This window comes from Ictalurus furcatus, chromosome 13, assembly GCF_023375685.1.
Source record: "Ictalurus furcatus strain D&B chromosome 13, Billie_1.0, whole genome shotgun sequence".
NCBI lineage: Eukaryota > Metazoa > Chordata > Actinopteri > Siluriformes > Ictaluridae > Ictalurus > Ictalurus furcatus.
Window position 1 is genome coordinate 7,664,661 of NC_071267.1, and position 21,726 is coordinate 7,686,386.

Genomic DNA, 21,726 nt, shown 5'->3' on the forward strand with positions numbered 1-21,726 from the left:
TAATCTCAACTATTACAGTGCCCTTCACTAATATTGGCACCCTTGGTAATTATGAGCAAAGAAGGCAGTGAAAAATTGCCTTTATTGTTTAACCTTTTGTTCATTTGTTCAAAACATACACAAAAATACTCTGCTCTCATGGATATCAAACAATTGCAAACAAAACACAGGTTTATCCCCCAAAAATATATTTGTTAAATATAGGTGTGCAATAATTATTGGCACCCCTTTAGTCAATACTTTGTTCTACCTCCCTTTGCCAAGAAAACAGACTCTTCTCCTATAATGCCTGATGAGGTTGGAGGATACATGCCAAGGGATCTGAGACCATTGCTCCATACAGAATCTCTCCAGATCTGCCAAATTTCAAGGTCCACACTGGTGGACTCTCCTCTTCAATTCACCCCACAGGTTTTCTATGGGTTTCAAGACAGGAGACTGGGCTAGCCGTAGCAGGACCTTGATTTTGTGGTCAGTAAACCTTTGTCGTGTTCATTTTTAAGTATGTTTTGGATCATTGTCCTGCTGGAAGATCCAGCCATGGCCCATTTTAAACTTTCTGGCAGAGGCAGTCAGGTTTTCCTTTAATATCCGTTGATATTTGATAGAGTCCATGACGCCATGTGTCCTAACAAAATGTCCAGGTCCTCTAGCAGAAAAACAGCACCAAAACATTAAAGAACCACCACTTTTGTGAAGCTCACCAACCTTTTGCCACACATGACAGCTATATTCCTTGGTCTTACACATTCTTATGAATGATTAAGGGAATTTGGCCTATGTGTTACCTAATATTTATACCCTTGTGAAACAGGAAGTAATGGTTGAACAATTTCCTCTTCCTAGTCATGCAGGTATACTAAAAACTGTAAAATATCAATGGGAATATACTTCAAATATATTTCATATAGGGCTGCCAATAATTGTGGCACACCTATATTTAACGATGATTTTTTTTTTTCATAAACATGTGTTGTGTTTGCAATTGTTTGATATCCATAAGAGCAGAGTATTTTTGTGAAATTTTTTAACAAAATATCAAAAGAACAATTTTTCCCAGCCGCCTTTGCTCATATTTAGCAAGGGTGCCAAGATTAGTGGAGGGCACTATAAGTATGGTGGAGGATCTGTGATGATGGAGCAGTTTTTTCTCTAAAGTCCCTGGGATAATTTTTAGTATACATGGCATCATGAACTCCATTAAAATGTTAAATAAAAATCTGCCTGCCTCTGCAAAGAAGCTGCAACTAGGACATAGTTGGATCTTCCAGCAGGACAGTGATCTAAAACAAAGAAAAAAATAGTTAAATGAGCATACAGTAGAATCAAGCTTTTGATATGGTTATCCATGATTATAAAACTGACTTAATTGACCATTATTGGTCCCATGGTCTTCACTGAACTCATATGAAACTTTTTTTAAACAAATAAACGAACCACATTTTGTCTTATGATTTTTAAACAAGTATGCAGATCAGTTTTTAATCTGATCATATCTGACACTTGATAAACATTAAACAGAAAGTTATCAAAAGTTAACAGCATAGTCTTATAATTAACTCTGAAGTCAGTATTCTTCTTTTTAATGTTTAAATAAGGCAAAGTAAGTAAATAATGAAAGCTTCTTTCATCTCATCTCATCTCATTTTTGTTAAATCAGATGCTATTTGGTGCTCTTTTGTTGCTCTTTGCCTTGGATTATTGAGTGATATAAATATTTTAAAACGGCTTTAGACTAGACACCAACTAGATTCTCACTGATAGGAATTTATTTTATAGGTAGGCTGTGTGCTAGGTTGTATACACCTGTAATCCTTTATTTTGGGTTATTTCACCACTCCATTAAAACAACTTTTTTTTTTTGATCATAGAATTTTTATTGAAAATTTACATTTTACATAACACCCCACCCAACAACCACAACCAAAACCAAAAGAAAGGGGGAAACAAAAAACAATAAACAAACAACCAGAGAAAAAACAAACAAACAAACAAACAAACAAAAACAAAAAAAAACTAACAAACAAAAAAAAACTAACAAACATAAAAACCCAAAACAAAAAAACAAACAAAAAAAAAAGGGGTAAGATGATCAGGAATTACAGTCTACCTCTCCTCAATCCACCACCTGGGTGCGTACATCATAGAAGTAGGTAATAAATTGTGCCCATTTTCCCAAAAATGAGCCACCCCTGCCTCTGATGTTGTACTTGATTTTTTCAAGTTTTAAAAAGAAGATTAAATCTTTAAGCCAGACTGATATAGAGGGGGGTTGTGGAGAGGTCCAAGACAACAGTATTCTGCGCCGAGCAAGTAACGATGCAAAGACCACAACACTAGCTTCTTTATCGTTCAGAGGTTGACGCTGAGATGGAACACCAAAGATGGCAATTAAAGGACAGACACCTAATTTGATTTTAAGAACGTCGGACATAGTTTTGAAGAAAGAGTTCCAAAAGTTCTGCAATTTGGGACAGAGTACAAACATATGACTGAGGTTACAGGGCGAAAGTTTGCATTTTTCACACATGTCAGGAACATTGGGATAGTTTACTCCTAGAGAGGTGAGCTCTATGGACCACTTTAAATTGTATGAAACTAAGTCTAGCACAGGACGTGGTGGTACGTATATTATCTAACACTCTGCCCCAGTAATCATCCTCAAGCTCCAGGCCCAATTCCTCTTCCCAAACACTAATGGTTTTGATATTGTAAGAATCGTCCTGTGACCAGATCGTTGCATATATCCGTGAGATAATGCCACCCTTGTGAGGATTTAGCTTGAACACCTCTTCCCATGCAGAATTTGTAGGTAAGGAGGGAAAACCAGCGAATAGGGAGGAGACACAATGCCTAACTTGAAAAAAACGGAATAGGTGAGACGGAGGCAGGCTGAATGACGAGGATAATTCAGAAAAGTTTGCAAACACATTATTAATGAAAAGATCCTCAAAGTGTTTCAGACCCTTCTTTTCCCACAAAGAGAATGTGGAATCTATAAAGGAGGGGAGAAAGAGGTGACTATTACATATAGGTGCCATGGTTGAGGCCGAGATGGATTTAAAATGACGGTGAAACTGATAGAAAATTTTTAGAGAGGTACATACTATTGGATTATCCGTGTATTGTGAAAGGGCTATAGGAAGGGAGGAGAACACCATAGCAGGGAGGGAGGTTGAAGTACAAGACTTCGCTTCTAAGTGGCACCATGGAAGAGAGGGGGCCTGCACCCAGAGCACCATCTTCTGAATATTAGCCGCCCAATAATAATACATGAAATTGGGCAAGGAGAGGCCACCACTTAGTCGACTCCTCTGAAGTGAAAATTTGGAAACCCTGGGAGTTTTCCCTACCCATACAAAAGAGGAGATTAATTGGTCTATATTCTTGAAGAAAGATTTTGGTAAAAACAAAGGGATGGACTGGAAAAGGTAGAGGAATTTTGGAAGACTGTTCATTTTTACTGTGTTTATTCTACCAAGAGGGGATAATGGTAGAGCTGCCCATCTCTGGAAGGCTGACTTAATGTATGAAATTAAGGGTGTAAAATTCGCCGCCATTAAAGCAGAATAAGAATGGGTGATATTGACATTGAGTGAACGGGTGACATTGAGATATTTGAATTTTGAGTCCTCCAAATGAAAAGGTATTTCAGTCTGTTTTATTTTTTGGCCAGATTGGTTTATGGGTAAGCATTCACTCTTCTGTAGGTTCAGTTTATACCCGGAAAATTTCCCAAAGTCATTTAATGTGCTTATTATCTCAGGACTAGATGCAATCGGATCTGTAACATAAAGTAGTAAGTCGTCAGCATATAGGGCTAGTTTATGTTCAATTCCTTTGCGGATTATACCCTGAAATACCGGAAGAGTTCTAAGCGCCATCGAGAGAGGCTCAATTGCTATGGCAAAAGTAAGGGAGACAGAGGACATCCCTGGCGCGTACCCCATGACAGAGTAAAATAGTCAGATTTAGCATTGTTGGTATATATGGAACCCTGCGGTTCCACATATAATAAACGGATCCATGATATCAGTCCATCCCCAAAGCCAAACCTCCTTAGCACCGCAAAAAGATATTCCCATTCGATCCTATCAAATGCCTTTTCTGCGTCCAAAGAGATGACCACTTCAGATGAGGCGCTGTTTTGTTTTGAATACAAAATACTAAGTAGAGTACGAATATTAGAAAAGGAATGCCGTCCTTTTATAAACCCGGTTTGCTCCTCTGAAATAATGCTAGGGAGAACCCCCTCTAAACGAGAGGCCAAAAGTTTGGCTAAAATCTTGACATCAACATTGAGGAGGCTAATAGATCTGTACGAATTACATAATGTTGGGTCCTTCCCATCTTTGAGCAATAGAGTTATAGACACTTGTCTCAATGTTTGTGGCAGCATCCCTAGTTCTAAGGATTCCTCGAATACAGCCAGAAGTAATGGGGCCAATACAACATGAAATTTCTTATAAAATTCGGCAGGAAACCCGTCCGGGCCAGGTGATTTCTTAGATTGCAATGAATTGATTGAGTTAGTGATCTCATCTAAGGTGATGGGGCTGTCAAGCTCAGATGCCAATAGAGGGTCAACTCCGGGAAAATCAATATTTCCAAGAAAATGGTCCATGTTACCTTAATTGTCAGGAGATCCAGCTGTGTATAAAGAGGAGTAAAAACTTTTAAAAGTTGAATTAATTTCTACAGGATCCGAGGTTAATGCACCACTGGACTGCATAATCTGAGTGATAGAGCGCGAGGCCACTCAGCTACGCAGTTGGTGAGCCAACAACCGACCAACCTTATCTCCATATTCATAATAATTGCCACTCGTATGTAACAACAGCCTCTCCGCCTCACCTGTTGATAACAACTCGAACTCCGCCTGCAAATTGAGCCTTTGTTTATGCAGCTCAGGGGTCGGGTTGAGAGCATATTGGTCATCAATGGCTCGAATATTATCCGATATCTCTTTTTCTTATCCTTGCGTTGCTTATTGGCATGAGCAGAATAAGAGATTATCTGTCCCCTTAAGAAGGCCTTTAAAGTTTCCCAAAGTAAAGAGTAAGAGATTGAATCAGTTTGATTAGTAAGAAGAAAATCATCTATTGAGTAGAAATATACTTGCAAAACGCTGAATCGGATAGAAGTAGAGAATTAAGCCTCCATGGTGGACGAAAGGTGCGATGTGAAGGTAGAAGAATGTCAAGACTTAGAGGAGCATGGTCTGAAATAACAATTGGTAGATATTCAGAGTTTACAACCCGAGAAATTAGAGAGTTATTAATAAAAAAGTAATCAATGCGAGAAAAAGATTTATGTACGTGAGGAAAAAAAAGAATATTTTCTCACTGTGGGGTTAAAATACCTCCACGGATCAATGTAACCATTCTGAACCATAAACTCAGAGAACACCTTTGCCATTGCAGAGGGAGCCTTTGCAACAGTGCTAGATTTGTCCAAAACCGGGTCAATAACACAGTATAAATCTCCCCCAAATATCAAGAGATGTGTGTTCAAAGCAGGAATTTTTGATAACAAATTCTGAGCAAAAGGAGCACTATCAAAATTCGGGGCATATACATTCACCAAAACTACTGGCGTTTGTGAAATTTTCCTTTCCACAATCACATATCTACCATTTACATCAGAAATAACGTTATCAAAAGAAAAGGGCACAGTCTTACTTATCAAAATAGAAACTCCCCTGGACCTGGAATCAAAATTGGAGTGGAACATATGCGATGTCCAGCGAGCTTGGAGTCTGCGTCAATCCCTGAGACGGAGATGAGTTTCCTGAAGAAATGCAACGTCAGGTTTTTGTAGTTTTAAATGTGTCAAAACCTTGGATCTTTTAATGGGACCATTCAGACCTTTCACATTCCAACTTAGGAATCTGAATGAGCTTTGGGTATTTTCCATCAATTTAGATTAGTACAGAATGGAGTACAGAGAGGTTGATATCAATAAGGAAAGGGGGGGGGGGACCCACAACACACCACCCCCTGACCATCAATTATCTTCTCTCCATTCCCAAGCAATGGAGGCAGAACCCTACAACACTGGAACATCCGATACTTGTGAACCGTACCTATTCTTGTTGTGTGAAGTCACTCCCGAGCAAGAAAAACCAAAACACAGTCATTATGTATCACAGGCAACCTGTAGATTTACATGGAAACTGATATAGTTGTCCACACCCGCATAGTTTTACAGTCCAATTACAGGTATTAATAAATCGGTTAACTGTTATGTAGACAGATTAAGATGGAGGATACCGTTCATTAAACCATCGTTGCGCTTTTTGGGGACAGTCGAATTGTAGCATCTCATCACCGAGGTCTATCCGAAGGCAAGCAGGGTATCTGAGAGAAGACCGCACATTTCTCTCACGCAAGCTGTTTCTCACCACAGCGAAGGCCGCTCTCCTCTTAGCGATGCTGGAGTTGAAGTCAGGAAATATGAAGACCTTACGGCCCTGATGGAAAAGTTGATTCCTATTCCCGCGTCGAGCAACTTTTTCTCTGTCGTGAAAGTAATGAAACCGCACAATCATCACTCTGGACCTCTGATTCTCTCGCTGCTCCTCCGAGGGCACGGGGCTAATACGGTGCGCTCTATCCAGCAATGGAGCAGTCGGAAAGATTTCTGATCTGAGCACATCCTGGAAAAATTTAGACATAAATGTTACTGGATCGCTCCCTTCTTCTCGTTCCGGAATACCGATGACCCGGAGATTGCAGCACCGCAAGCGGGACTCTAAATCCTCAACTTTCTCGGTGAGTTGTTTGTTAGCCGAAGTTAGCTTCAGCACTGTCTGTTCCAGTGCTACAATGCGGTCACTGTACTCGTTCAGGTGCTGGTCAAGCTCGTCAATATGCCGTCCTTGTGATTCAATGCCCGATTTAAAACTCTCAAACGACGCAACAACTGGGGCCAGAGCGGAGTCAATAGCTGCTTTCACCTGTACTGCGATGGTAGATGTTAGCTCCGCTATTAAAGTGTTGCGGAGATTTTCAAAATCCAGCGGTAGCTTGTTGCCATGACTCGTCGTGCTCGGTGAAGATTTAGATTTCCGTAGTCTTTCAGAAGCCATAATTCCTTTCTGGTTATAGTCGTAGACCGAGTAATTGAAAATGAACGCACCAAATGCCTTAGAAAAGATTCAGGTTGCCTGAAAAGCACAATTAAATGATAAAATGCTCGGGAGCTCACTCCACTCGTGCCTTCTCACTTACATGCTCAGCCGGAAGTCCCCATGAAAACCTAAAACAACTTTTAAAAGATCAATTTCTAGGTCTGATATAATCACATTCTATAAAACTTCTCAATGTGAAAATCCAATCCAGCCAATTTTCAGATTTGCCCATTCAACTTATATTTCTCCCTGTTCTCCCAGGTCAAATTGATTTGAACATGTGATTTTTATGAATTATTTTTCATGATCATTAGAGAAATTAAAGAAAGCACATTATTAGGACTTTATTAGGTAAATCATACTAATACTGGTTTAGGATTACCCCTTTGCTGTCAGAACAGCCTCAGTTTTTCATGGCATGGATTCCACTAGGTGTTAGATACATTCCTTTGAGACATTGCATCACATAATTACTCCAGATTTCTCAGCTGCACTTTCATGATGCAAATCTCTCATTCTACCCAAACATGTTCTATTGGATTCAGATCTGGTGACTGGGGAGGTCACTGAAGAACACTGAACTCATCATCATGTTCATGAAACCAGTATGAGACAACTTTTGCTTTGTGACATGGTGCAATTTCATGCTGTAAGTAGCCATTAGAAGATGGGTAAAAATTGTGCCAATTAAGGGATGCACATGGTCAGCAGCAATACTCAAACAGACTGTGGCATTCAAATGCTGCTCAATTGGTATGAAGGAGCCCAGTGTGTGCCAAGAAATTATTCCCAACATCATTACACCACCTCCACCAGCCTGGACTGTTGACACAAGGCAGCGCCGTTCCATGGAGTCTGATATTTTTCCAATCTTCATCTGTCCAGTTTTGGTAATCCTGTGCTCAATGTAGTCTCAGATTTCTGTTCTTTGTTGACAGGAGTGGAACACGATGTGGTGTTCTGCTGTTGTATCCTATCCGCCTCAGGGTTCAACATGTTGCACATTGTGAAATGTCTTTCTGCTCACCACGATTGTAAAGAGTTGCCATAGCCTTCCTGTCAGCTCAAACAAGTCTGACCATTTTTCTCTGCCCTCTCTCATCAGCAAGGCATTTCCACCCACAGAACTGCCACTCACAGAATATTTTTTTTGTTTTTCACAAAATTCTGTGTAACTTTAGAGGCTTTGTGTGTGAAAATCCCAGGAGATCAGCATTTAGCAACCATTCCCTGGTAAAAGTCACTGAAATCACATTTTCCCATTCTGAAGTGTGATGTGAACATTAACTGGAGCTCTTGACCTGTATCTGCATGATTTTATACATTGTGTTGTTGCTACATGATTGGCTGATTGGATAATTGTATGAATGAGCAGGCACACAGGTGTTCCTTTTAAAGTGGAGTGTGTGTTCTGTGTTGGGGGGGAACAAGTGATTCTTTTGTAAAAATTGCTAGCAAAACATATCAATATGAACATCCAGAACTGAAAAATAACAAATGGAATCCTTGAAATCAGATGATTTACCACTGTGTAAATCACTTGGACATCCTCATCAGTGAATGTCTGTTTGGAGTTTGGTGCTCTAGGAAGCTCCGATAAATCAAGAGTGATAACTTCTATGTTTAATTCTGTTTAGAGTGAGTGTCTCAGTCTAGGTGAAGCAGTTAAGGAGAGGGCTGAGAAGTTCAGAATGAGAGGTTCTTTATTGATCTGACCTGGATATCAAACAGAGAGAACAAAAGATATTAATCTTGGTCATTTATGGGGCACACACAGTCCTCATGTCACCGAAGTGGAGCTAGACATTTTTTAGACATGTCATCCCCTAATCCCCCCCCCCCCCCAAAAAAAAGACAAAGGCCAAATGGTGCAGTGATCACTATCTAACTTTTGAAACAATATCAGTTCTGGGCAGAGTCATGTTCACCTTGAAGATTGATGTCCAGGCTGGATATGTCTGTTTGAAATTGAGGAGAGGCAAATTGCCTGTGTGGACCATGAAGGAAGAAGGCTGTCGTTATTTGATTCACTGAGCACAATTATTGCCTTGAATTTGAAAGGTAAATCCTTCTTCAGATGGTCAGTTCCTCCCTTTTCTTAAGCTGCCACTTTCTGCGCTTGTGACTCTGGATAATCTTACCTGGATATTCTATAGCACAGGTATTCAACAAAACATTGCATAAAATTCCTAGCTTATGACAGTCCAGATAAGGACTAACATGACTGAGTGGTGACAATAGCTACTTTTTAATGCTTAAACATTAATGGTTAGTTCATGGTCATTAATACAACAATTAGAAGTGTTTGTATTTTGTTTTGTAGTGAGTTAGCTGGACTACCACCGAATAGATATATACTGAATAGATATATTACTATTGTCTGAATAGACACTGAATAGATATATAAAATATATATTTGGATTTTGACACAGGGAGAATAAAAGCATACTTTTCTGTTCATTCTAATATCTTGAAATTCATTTTTCATCATCAACCTTTTTTTTTTTAACTACGCCATATTGACAGTTCACTAATCAGACCAGATAGAGTATAAATAAAATGAAAGTCGATGAAAGCCTGTGAAAACTTGGTCTAATGTCTCTGTTGCAGCCAACACTCAACATCTTTCAACACATGTAATGGTTTACTTTTTCTCTATATACCCAACTACAGAAATGATTCATAACCCCACTTTATAATTCCTTTATATTGTACACCGTTACCAATCCAAGCAAAATGTACATACACAATGCATTTATAAACACTTTGACCAAAAAAAGATCATTGGAGTAACTGCATGTCTGTCTTTTTAGGATTATTGGGCAACAATTTGCATTCAGATTTAACAATTACAGAAGCAATGTTTGAAGATGGAGAAAGAAATACTGAAAGTAATATATCTAAAAATGAGCATATACAGATTATGTGGTCGAAATAATGGTACAAAGTGCAAGGTGAGAATACATCTCAGTTGATTAATACTCTAGGTTTAGTATTACAGATTTATTGATTCAATGCACAATATTTTGACATTTGATATTGTTTTTTGCTCTCCGTGGTCGAAGAATTTTATATTGATAATTGACATTTAATTTGCATTTAAGCAGTGCATAATAAATTTTTTTTTTTTAAAAAGGTTTTTAGAACAAAACTAGCTAGACATGGGTAATCTTAAAGCAGTGCTTTGCATCCATGTGCAACATGCAGAGCTGTCTTGGCAGAAGAGTCCAAATGTTTTTCATTGGAAAATAATTTTGTATTATAACAGCATATCTGAGTGGCCTATTATTGCCTAGGAACAAGGCTACAGACAAACAGCTATTTCATGTCACTGGCACGCCAGATAGATTCACCAAAAATTTTTTTGGCTCTGCTAACATTCCAGACAGTGGAATGATTTATGGCAGATCTATGTGAATTGACAGTTCAGCTGTGAGTGAGAATCAGACTTTGGATTGTTGTGACAGATAAGGATATTGATCTTTGATTTGATCTCCGCTCAGGATTTTCTATTCCCAGCATGAACATAACTCAGCTTTCAAGAATTATTGTAATGGTATGGGCTTAAATGCAGTATAATAACAGCCTGAAGCAAAAATCTAATATAAGGGAAATGTAATGTGGGGCAAGGCTGGCCATTTTTTCTTCTTTAAAAAGCAATAAGACTGTGCATGGCCCTTTAGGCTAGATAGGTGCTTATTTTAGATAAAAGTATAGCTCATTTACTGGCACAGAATTTCATCTAAACTAGTGGTTTATGTTACAGGATTTTTGAATTTAATGCTATATTATAGACAATACACCTTTTATGGGTATAAAATAATGCTGGTGGAGAGTGCTTGTTGTGACATTGGATCTGATTTTTCTTGTTTGATTGTGTTTCTCAGCTCTCACTAATGTGAAGCTATGGGCCATTGACCGGCAGTGTTTCCAGACCATCATGATGAGGACAGGACTTATCAAGCATGCAGAGTACATGGAGTTCCTCAAAAGGTGGGTTTCTCTTTCTGCATAATATCCTCATATGCACAGAAATTCAGTTAGCAAACTGTACTTTTCCTTGTTACTGGGATGGTATGCTCAAGGGTACATTAACCTTGGAAGGTGCATGCAGGGTACCTTTAAAACTACTCCAAGAGATAATTAAAGGCACAACACTGGTCCTGACTGACGTCCCATCCAGGGTCCACTGCATTCCAGATTAGGATATACAGTCCCTTCTGAAACTATTGGAGGCCAATTCATTTGTTTTTGTTTTTTTTTGTGTGGTTTTTTTTTTTTTTTTGCCATAGACTGAAAACATTTGGGTTTTAGATCAAAAGATTAATATGAGAAGAATGTCTACTTTTGGTTTTAGCCTTCAGTTTCACCTGTGAAGACTGCATTTGTTGTTAAAAAGGATAAGCCTACATGCAGATCAGAGAGCTGTCTATGGGAGAAAAACAAGCCATTTTGAAGCTGAGTGAAGAGGGAAAATCAATACAAGATATATACAAGGTAGACAATACAACAATTTGGAATGTCCTGAAAAAGAAAGAAACCATTTGTGTACTGAATAACAGACACAGAATTTGTCACCCAAGGAAAACAAGAAGAGCTGATGACAGAAACATAGTGAGAGCTGTGAAGAAAAACCCAAAAACAATAGTCAATGACATCACCAATAACCACCACAGGTCAGGGATGAAAGTATCACAATCCACCATTCAGTGAAGACTTTGAAAGCAGAAATATAGAGGCCATACCATTCAAGATGCAAACCACTCATCAGCATTAAGACCCAGAAGGTCAGATTGGAATTCACAAAGAAATACAGAGATGAACCACAAAAGTTCTAGAACCAAGATTAACCTCTACCAAAGTGATGGAAAGGCCAAAGTGTGGAGAAAGAAAGGATCTGCTTATGATCCAAAACACACAAGCTCATCTGTGAAATATGGTGGAGGTAGTGTCATGGCTTGGGATTGCATGGCTGTTTCTGGAACAGGCTCACTAATCTTTATTGTTGATGGTAGCAACAGAATGATTCAGATGTTTTTTCTACCAGTTTACAGGAAAAATCCATACAAATTAATCGGGAAGAACTTTATCATGCAGCCAGACAGTGATCCAAAACACACTGCCAACTCAACAAAGGACTTTATCAGGGGGAATAAGTGGAAGGTTTTAGACTGGCCAAGTCAATCACCAGACCTTAACCCAACTGAGAAGCATTTGACCTCCTAAAGAGGAGACTGAAGGGAGACCCCCCCCAAAAACAAACAACAACTGAAAGAGGTAAAAGCCTGGAGGAGCGTCACAAAACAAGAAAAGCAACAATTTGGTGATGTCAATGAGTCACAGGCTTGATGCAGTTATTGCAATCCATGGATATGCAATCAAATATTGAAAAAGTGTTATTTACCTTAATTTACTTCAAGACTTCTCTGTTCCTATAGTTTTGCTCACCTAAAAATTGGGTGGTCAGATACAAAAGGTTCTATGTTTCATGTCGTTTAACATGTCTGGATGAAATAAAAATCAAAACTCTCATCTCATATCCATATTTTGATCTCAAACCCAATGTCTTTGGTGTATAGCACAAACACATGAATTGGCCTTGCAGTTCCATTAGTATCAGAGGGGACAGTAGCAGATACTGAGATTGAGTAAACAGTTAATTCTAATTACAAATGACACACACACACACACACACACACACACACATATATATATATATATATAGAGAGAGAGAGAGAGAGAGAGAGAGATAAATATATATCTCAGAACAGTTCATGTTCTGTTCTAATGGTACTGATTCAATGGTTTCTTATCTCTCATGAGTATCGAAGATCAAAACGTTTTGGTGATTTCCTAATCCTGGATGAATGGAAAGGGCTTTGTACCACCACTGGCGACCCTCTACTGTTCTCCTGAGCAGGCTCAGGCATGGCTTGTTTATCCCTTTCTGGAACAGAGGGTTGAACCATGGTCCCAGTCTCTGGACAGTCAGTCTCCTTGAAAAGCTCATCCTCTGCAACCCGGGCTTTCAGCCGATCACCATATCTCCTGAAAATGTCATTTGTGTCTCGTCCCTGAACCTTATGGGATACTGGCCATGTTTGTTGTAGTACCACTCCCGGAATCCATTTGTTCCTATTACCAATGGTATTACGCATGTATACTGTTTCTTTTTCAGAAAAGGACCTATCCACAGCCCGTTGGTCATGATAGAACTTCTGCATGTATTGCTGTCTACGAACCTTAACAGCAACATCAGGGCGGAGGAAATCCAGGCGAGTGCGAACATGCCTGTTCAGAAACAGATCTACTGGTGATTGACCTGTTGTAAAGTTTGGGGTAGTGCGATACTGCATTAAGAAGAGAGAGATCCGTTCTTCCAAATCCGTTGTCGAGTGTGCGCGTTTCTTCATTCCACTCTTATAAGTTTGTACATACCTTTCCGCAAGGCCATTAGTAGCAGGATGCCCTGGGGTGCTTGTAGAATGACGAATGCCATTTTGCTGCATGATCCCTCTAAACTCCTCAGACATGAACTGTGTTCCATTGTCTGTGACAATATGCTCAGGCAGCCCATAAGCTGCAAACAGTCTCTTCAGTCTCGTGACAGTGGCTTGTGAAGTGAGGTTTGGCATTCTGCAAACCTCTAACCACTTAGAATGTGTATCTATGATTATCAGAAATGTGTGTCCTAGGAAAGGCCCAGCAAAGTCTACATGCAGTCTTTTCCAGCACTGGCCAGGAAATTCCCAAGGATGTAAGGGGACCTGGTTTGGAGCTTTTGTTCCATCTGACATGTCACACATACTTTGCTAACCTGCTCCAAATCTGCATCCTCTTTAGGTCACCACACATACTTGTGAGCAAGTGCTTTCATCTTAAATATTCCCATGTGACCTACATGCAATTCCTTCATCACTGTCTTCCTCAGTTTATCAGGAATTATCACTCTGGTACCCCAGAAGAAAACACATCCTGTCTCTGCAGACAATTCATATCTGTGTGAGTGAAAAGTTCTCAAACTTTCATCCGCCGCCATTGGCCACCCCTCCATGACATACTTTAGCACCTTTGATAGCACCTTGTCTGTGCGCGTTGCACATGTTACCTGATCTGCACTCAAGGGAGCCTGTTCAAAATATTCAGTTAACAATGCATTAATGTTCTCTGACAGGGCCGCTGTACCCACATCACTCCTGTCAGCCAGGGGCACCCGCGAAAGACCATCTGCATTTCCGTGTTTCTTTGAGGGACAGTATTCAATAACATAGTCATAAGCTGAAAGAATGATTGCCCATCTCTGAATCCTGACTGCTGCCATTGTGGGTAGACTTGTATTTTCCCCAAACAAAGTCATCAAGGGCTTATGATCCGTCACCGTTCTGAATTTTCTTCCCCACAGATATTGGTGAAACTTTTTAACTCTGAAAATGAGTGCCAACCCTTCTTTTTCAATTTGGGAGTATTTTTTTCAGCGGGCGCCAGAGTCCGCAAGGCATAAGCAATGGGACGTTCCTCTCCAGTTGGCATTGTATGTTGCAAAACAGCTCCAATTCCATAAGCTGACGGGTCACAAGCTAAGATGAGTGGTAACTTTGGATCATAGTATACCAGGACCTTTTCATTTGTTAGCAAGTACTTACTGTTATCAAAAGCTCTTTGCTCTGCCTATTTCCACTCCCAAGGAACATTATCTCTCAGAAGTCTGTATAAGGGAGCTACCAGGGTACTTTTTTTTTTTTTTTTTTTTTTTTTTTTTTTTTTGCAAAAAGCATCCATAATAGTTCACCAGCCCCAGAAAAGCTCTCAACTCCTTTATGCATGTGGGTGCTGGTGCCTGCTTGATTGCTGTTACTTTGTTTGGAGACAGATGAAGGCCTTGGCTGTCTAGCACATATCCCAGACATTCAATCTGTTTTTTCCCCAAACTCACATTTTGCCTGTTTCACTCTTAGACCGTTCTCTTGCAATCTCTGCTGCATGTCCTGCAATTTCTGCAAATGCTCTTGTTCTGTTCTCCTACTCACCAGTAGGTCATCTAAGTACTCTACAGCATCAAGAGCTTTCATGATGTTTTCCATAATTCTCTGGAATATAGAGGGTGCTGCACTTACACCAAAAGGCAGTCTATTATAAATGAATAACCCTCAGCTGTTTCGACTCATCATCAAGCAGGACCTGTTGGTAAGCTAAAGCCAGGTAAATTTTTGAGAACATGGTTCCTCCACTCAGTGTCTCCATCAATTCATCAATCCGTGGTAGTGGGTAAGTCTCAGTAGCAGCTGCTGCTTGATTTATGGTCAATTTGTAATCTCCACATAGTCTTATAGTTTTGTCCTTGTTCACTACTGGTACTAAACCGGTACTAAACAGTCTAGTTCCGCATCAACCTGTGCCTTCATGGCAAACAGTAATGGACAACTCTTACAGAAACGTGGAGCAACTTTAGGGTTCACCAGTATCTTTGCTTTGACACCATAGAGTGTGCCCAATTCAGCTTTAAACACCTCCAAGTACGAGTCCATCACCTCTTCAATGGACTGTACTTGACACACTCGATTGACATGTTTTATTTGATCCCAAATTGATGTGAGCTTTTGCAGCCAATTCCTGCCACACAAGGCTGGCCCCTCCCCTTTTACTACAATCAAGGGTAGCTGTTCACTCTTGCTTTCATAATTTACAGTAGCTTGAAATTGTTCTAACATATGTGTGATCTCTCCTGTATACGGTTTAAGCTTCATGCTGCGACATCTAGTGGCTCTACTGAGAATGTATCTTGAAACAGTTTTTCAGACATGATACTCACTGCAGCACTAGTATCAATTTCCCTCAGAATATTTTTGCCATTTACTCTAAAAGTCTCAGTGAATGACTTTTTCCTGTCTTCATTAGTAAGCAGTGAAAACATGGGTAACTCCATTTCTTCTGCCCCCACATATCTAGCGTTTTTTCATGCTGCTTCCCTTTTTGTACTACATGCGCTTTTGATATGGCCCTTCTTTCGACATTTATGACATTTGGCAGCTCTAAAGTTGCATACCTGTGGGCTGTGGTTTCTCCCATGACATCTATAGCATATTCTCCCTCTTTTCTGCCTCCACTGTATGCGCAATTCCCGAGTGCGAGTCATGTCCTCTCAACTGCTGTGTATCTTTCTTCACAGTCTCCATGCTCAATGCTATCTCAAACATAAGTGCAAAAGCCAAATTAGACTCCAACAATAGTCGTCTTTGGCATGCTTCATTGCAGATACCACTTATGAAATGGTCACTTAGTGCCTCATCCAACGATGCACCAAATATTGGCTATTAACAGGACATTTTACTTCTGATAAATTCATTCGCAGGCTTAGCAAGCTACATAGTGCTAGACATGAACAGCAAATTTACACAGATTGAATGACGTTTTCAGGCAAAATTTAATAGTTGGTTTAAACAAATACAGTTTTAGTGAGGTTAGTATTTACATGAAAGCATCACTTTGCATAATTTCATCAGAAAATTGTTCACATTTTACTTTGTTATACTTGACTACATTTAAAAAGTAGTAACTATATTACTTGGACTTCAGTACATTTTTGGCTGGCTTCCACTTTTAATTGAGTAGGATTTTATCTATACTTTCACTTAAGTATAATTTATCTGTACTTTTTTAGACTACAAGAATTTTATGGTATACAGTGATGCAGAAGTCTATAATAGATCATGTATTAATATTGTGCAATAATACATCATATATGTTAGGAGCCTTACACAGCTTACACAGCTTCTTGACATCCTGTCTGTCAGGAAATGGAGGCACAGACAGAAGCAAGTGCAGGTATGGCAGTTTAATGAAACCTGAAGTCCACAGGATAAGGCAGAAATCAATAATCATGAACAGGCAGAGGTCAGGCAATCAGGCAAACAGGGCAGAGCGAAGAGACAAGGTTTTAAACATAAGCAAAGTCAAAAACCAGAATAAACAGACACGGTATAAAGGCTTGGTATAGACAGAGACACTAGGCAACTGAGCATATACTTCGCAGTGGCTGTGTGTGAGAGTCTCTCAAGTAGTGTGGTGTGATTGAGATCTTGTCTGCCTTCAACTGGAACTTGACATGGGAGGTCACCTCACTGACCCACCCAATGCTGGAGCTCTGGAGATGAGGCCTCCTCATGGGTCTCGTGCTGGAGCTCTGGGGAGGAGATTGCCACGTTGACCTCCGACTGGGGCTCTGGGGAGGAGGTCGCCACATTGACCTCCGACAGGAGTTCAGCAGGTGAGACCACCTCATGGGTCTCAGGCTAGAGCTCAGAAGAGGAAGCCACATTGTGGGTCTTGTGCTGGGACAGTATGAACCCCAGCCACTGCCTCTGGTCAGGCTTGGGGTGTGCCAGGCTCAAGAAATGGAATTGGTTGTTGAACAGGAAGTACTCAGGGCAGCCGAAAAATCCATCTTATGTCTCTGGGGGATCCATGGCAACCTATTGAGGAAGCTTGATAGAATTGAGTCTCAGTATGGTGTTCTTTATTACATTAGCATGATGTCTCCTTTGCTTTCCTGCTGCTTCCATGTTATGGGCAAAGTATTCTGTCACGTAATGGAGGCTGAAACGGAAGCAAGTGCAGGTATGGCAGTTTAATAAAACATCAAGAAGTCCACAGGATAAGGCAGAGGTCAATAATCATGAACAGGCAGAGGTCAGGCAATCAGTACAGACAGGGCAGGGCCAAGAGACAACGTCATAAACCTAAGGCAAAAACCAGAATATAAAGGCTTGGTACAAACAGAGACACTAAGTAGCTGCACATATAATTCACAATGCTGTGTGTGCCTCTTGTAGTGTGGTGTGATTGAGATTGTAATTGGGATTATTACTAAACATTATATGTATAAAGAAGACGTACTGAAAGTCCTCATCTTGTTATAATTTTTTTTTCTATGTTGGACTTCAAACTTTAGTAAAAAATTACATTAAAGCAGCAATTTAACATGTGAAAAGCCCCTCGGATCCAGTGACTAAACCCTGAGTAATGAATGGAACCTATGTATGCTATAACATCTTATCAGCTTTACAGAGTAGGAGAGAGGAACCTGAGATGTTTGGACTGGGATCATATCGGTTCAAAACCCACTTTTCCAGGAGGCATTGTAAATCCTTATGAGATACATCACATCACTATATATAAACACCTTACAGGCACATTTTACACAAAATTCTATATGGAATAAACATGCTGAAAGCCTTTTAAACACAGACGTATCAGTGTTGTTACATTAAATTTTAATGGATTTCCACAGGTGATAGACCTGCTTTCTAAAAGCTGCATTAGGTGTATTAACATGCTAACTGTTTATGTTCAACAATGCTTTCATGGCAATAAGAACGCCACAAAAGCAAAGGAATTTCTACACAGTGTGCCCCATGCACATACATACTATCAAAAACTAAGATACATTTCTATAAGCTGTATTTCAACATTGTTTTAATAAACCAGTATATTCTTCCAGCTTCCTGGACTAAGGAAGTAATGGGACATGCTGTTATAGGAAAATAAGCAACAATGTGGAAATGATGTGGAATGGAGTTACTGTTAACAGTCGAAAGTTATTATTTTCCAATAAAACCATTAACCAGCCTCTCTTTTTCTCAACATAATTGCAACTTGTCATGTTTTTTTTTTTAAATTAAGAAACTATAAAGTCCTCAGTTCTAAAGACTTTCTGGTGACAAATGTAAATGTATAGCTTTTTATTTATTATTTAGACATAAATACGGTTATTGCTAAATAAATGTCTCCTTGCAGACAACTTCACCATAGCAACAGTTATGCAGATTTTTAAAAATCAGTTTATCTGGAGCAAATCCCTGTGTAAGTTAAAATATTAGAATGAGTATGTTAATATAAACCTGTGATTTGTTTTGCAGCTGGAAAGTATGTCAGAGTTGCTGTTATACAATTCATTATAGAATGAATCAACACCTTCAGACAAATCAGAATACAGAATTCAACAGCGAAGTGATGATAATAATAATAATAATAATAATAATAATAATAATAACAACAACAACAACAACAACAACAACAACAATAACAACAGCTACGGGGGGCATGGTGGCTTATTGGTTAGTACTTTTGCCTTACACCTCCAGGGTTGGGGGTTTGTTTCCTGCCTCTGCCCTGTGTGCGTGGAGTTTACATGTTTTCCGGCTTTTGTGGGTTTCCTCCGGGTACTCCGGTTTCTTCCCCAGTCCAAAGACATGCATTGTAGGCTGATTAGCAGCTCTAAATTGTCTGGAGTGTGTATGCGATTGTGCCCTACGATGGGTTAGCACCCCGTCCAGGGTGTTCCCTGCCTCATTCCCCAAGCCCCCTGGGATAGGATCCAGGCTCCCCATAACCCTGTGTAGGATAAGTCAGCAGGAGCAGTTCTCTTGAAAATGAAAAAGTTGTATTAAGGCAGTAAAAATTTTTCTGTTGCAGAATTTTTTCTGAGAAATTGTTTATTCTTAAAGCTTATTTTTTGGTATTTATGGTATGCCAACCTATTGGAGAATTACAGCGATTGGCAGGTCCAGAAATGGAAATCAGTGTCTAAATCCGTTGCTTTGTTCTAGCTGTTTATACTTAAATCGATTGTGGGATGACCCAGCACCACTTAGAAGTTTTTTTAAGGTCATTTAGGTAGACAATTAAATCAATAATCTGGATTGCTTTAAAGGAAAAGTCAGCAAGTCTAGTGTGAAGACTAGAGGTGAAATGGTTTTAAAATGTCATGATATTATGAAACTCCCCAAGTTAAAAAAAAAAAAAGGCAGGTAAGGCAGTTTAAATGAGAATAACAATCCAAAGCATAGTGCGAAGATCAAAAACATTAGACAGGCAAGGTCAGGCGTTCATGCAAACAGACTAGAATAGGTAAGGCAGAGAATCAGAGTCGAGGGCAAAACAGAATCAAAACCAGAGAAACTATAACAGAGAATGGCTTGGTATAGACAGGAACAACAGCAACTGAGCATATACTTTGCATCTGAACAAAGACACACAGGGGGTTTAATAATACACTTAATCGAGGGGATAACACAAAACAGCTGATTACAATGAGGACACATAAGGGAAACAACCAATAACAGTACTGGGGTGGACACAGGACATAAACCATAACAGAACACACACATGTCAAAAGTAAACAAAATCGATGTCACTGAAAACCCGGAAGCTGAATGCAGTGCGAGGGGAAAAATGTGACAGAGCCCCAACACCCCAACACACCCTCACCCCTGGCGGTCCTGGCCCTCTGGGCAAAATGTTCGCACAGCCTCCCAGGTCCCGAGGCAGGTATTGTCCAACAAATAACTGGTTTCTCGAGGAAGCAAGGAGCAGACATGAGACTAGAGCAGACTCGCCAGGGTTGTTAGGCAGGAACTAAGCTTGGACAGCTGTCATCAGCTTCAGACTGGAGCTTGACTTGGGGGGCTGTCTCGTCGGTCTGTGTTGAGCATGGAGCAATGGATACCGCGCCACCAGTGGGGGGAGCGACCTTCACTATGAAGCTAGAGTGGGGAGCGACACATTCCACGAGGCCAGAGAGGGGAGCAATGCTCTCCACAAAGCATGAGGGGGGAGCGATGTCTTCCGTGGAGCAAGTAGGGGGAGCAACATGCAGCGCAAAGCAGAGAAACAGAATGACATCCTCAGCCGAGCAGGAACCAGAGCGACGTCCTCAGCCGAGCAGGAATGAAAGCCTTTCCTCTGTGGAGTAGGAAAACGGAGTGACTTTCGTAGAGAAGCCTGGTATAGTGATGTCCGAGGCGGAGCAGGGAAGCAAGGCGGAGCTCTTAGCCTCAATGTGAGGCAAAGCAATGTCCTCGGCTGTGCAGAGAGACTGAGCAGAGTCCTCAGCTGAACAGGGATGCTGAGTGGTGTCAGTCGAGCAAGGAGGCTGAGCAACATTCTCTGTTGACTTGGCAGGCAGAACAAGATCCACAGTATTGGAGGGAGGGTTGTAGAAGGTCTTATGCATGGCTTGAGAGGTTGTTTCGTCACCCTCAGAGAGGAACATGGCATGGGAGGCCGTCTTGTCGACCTCCAACTTGAACTTGAACCACAGTGACTTCATGCTGGAGCTCTGGAGCGGACGTCAACATGTTGATCTCCGGCTGGAGCTCCGCAGAAGAGTCCGCCTCGTGGGTCTCTGGCTGGAGCTCTGAAGATGAGGTCAGCATGTTGACCTCCGGTTGGAGCTTGACAGATGAGACCCCCTCATGGATCTCTGGCTGGAGATCTGGAGGTGAGACCTCCTTGTGGGTCTCTAACTGGAGCTCTGGAGATGAGGTCACCATGTTGACCTCCGACCGGAGCTCTGGGGATGAGACCACACTGTGGGTCTCATGCTGGAGCTCTGGGGAGGAGGTCACCACGTGGACCTTCAACTGGAGCTCAACAGGTGAGAGCACCCCGTTGGTCTCAAGCTGGAGTTCTGCTCTTGCACTTTTTTGGAGCCTTTTGTGGGTACTCCAGCTGCCTTTGAAACATTACTGAGAGCAGAAATATGATCCATGTATCCCGAGTTTAATACAAGTTGGACACTGCAGTTTGACACTCAA

General features: G+C 40.6%; 1 protein-coding gene across 2 annotated transcripts in view; it reads left to right on the top strand.

Moving 5' to 3' along the window:
• The window catches only part of prkg1b (protein kinase cGMP-dependent 1b), a 256,193-nt gene that overhangs the window by 142,346 nt on the left and 92,121 nt on the right, over window positions 1–21,726 (top strand). For both annotated transcript variants that reach the window (XM_053639520.1, XM_053639519.1), the window contains exon 4: window positions 11,020–11,125. In XM_053639520.1, coding sequence (XP_053495495.1) covers window positions 11,020–11,125 — 106 coding nt within the window. The remainder of the gene's footprint in view (window positions 1–11,019; window positions 11,126–21,726) is intronic.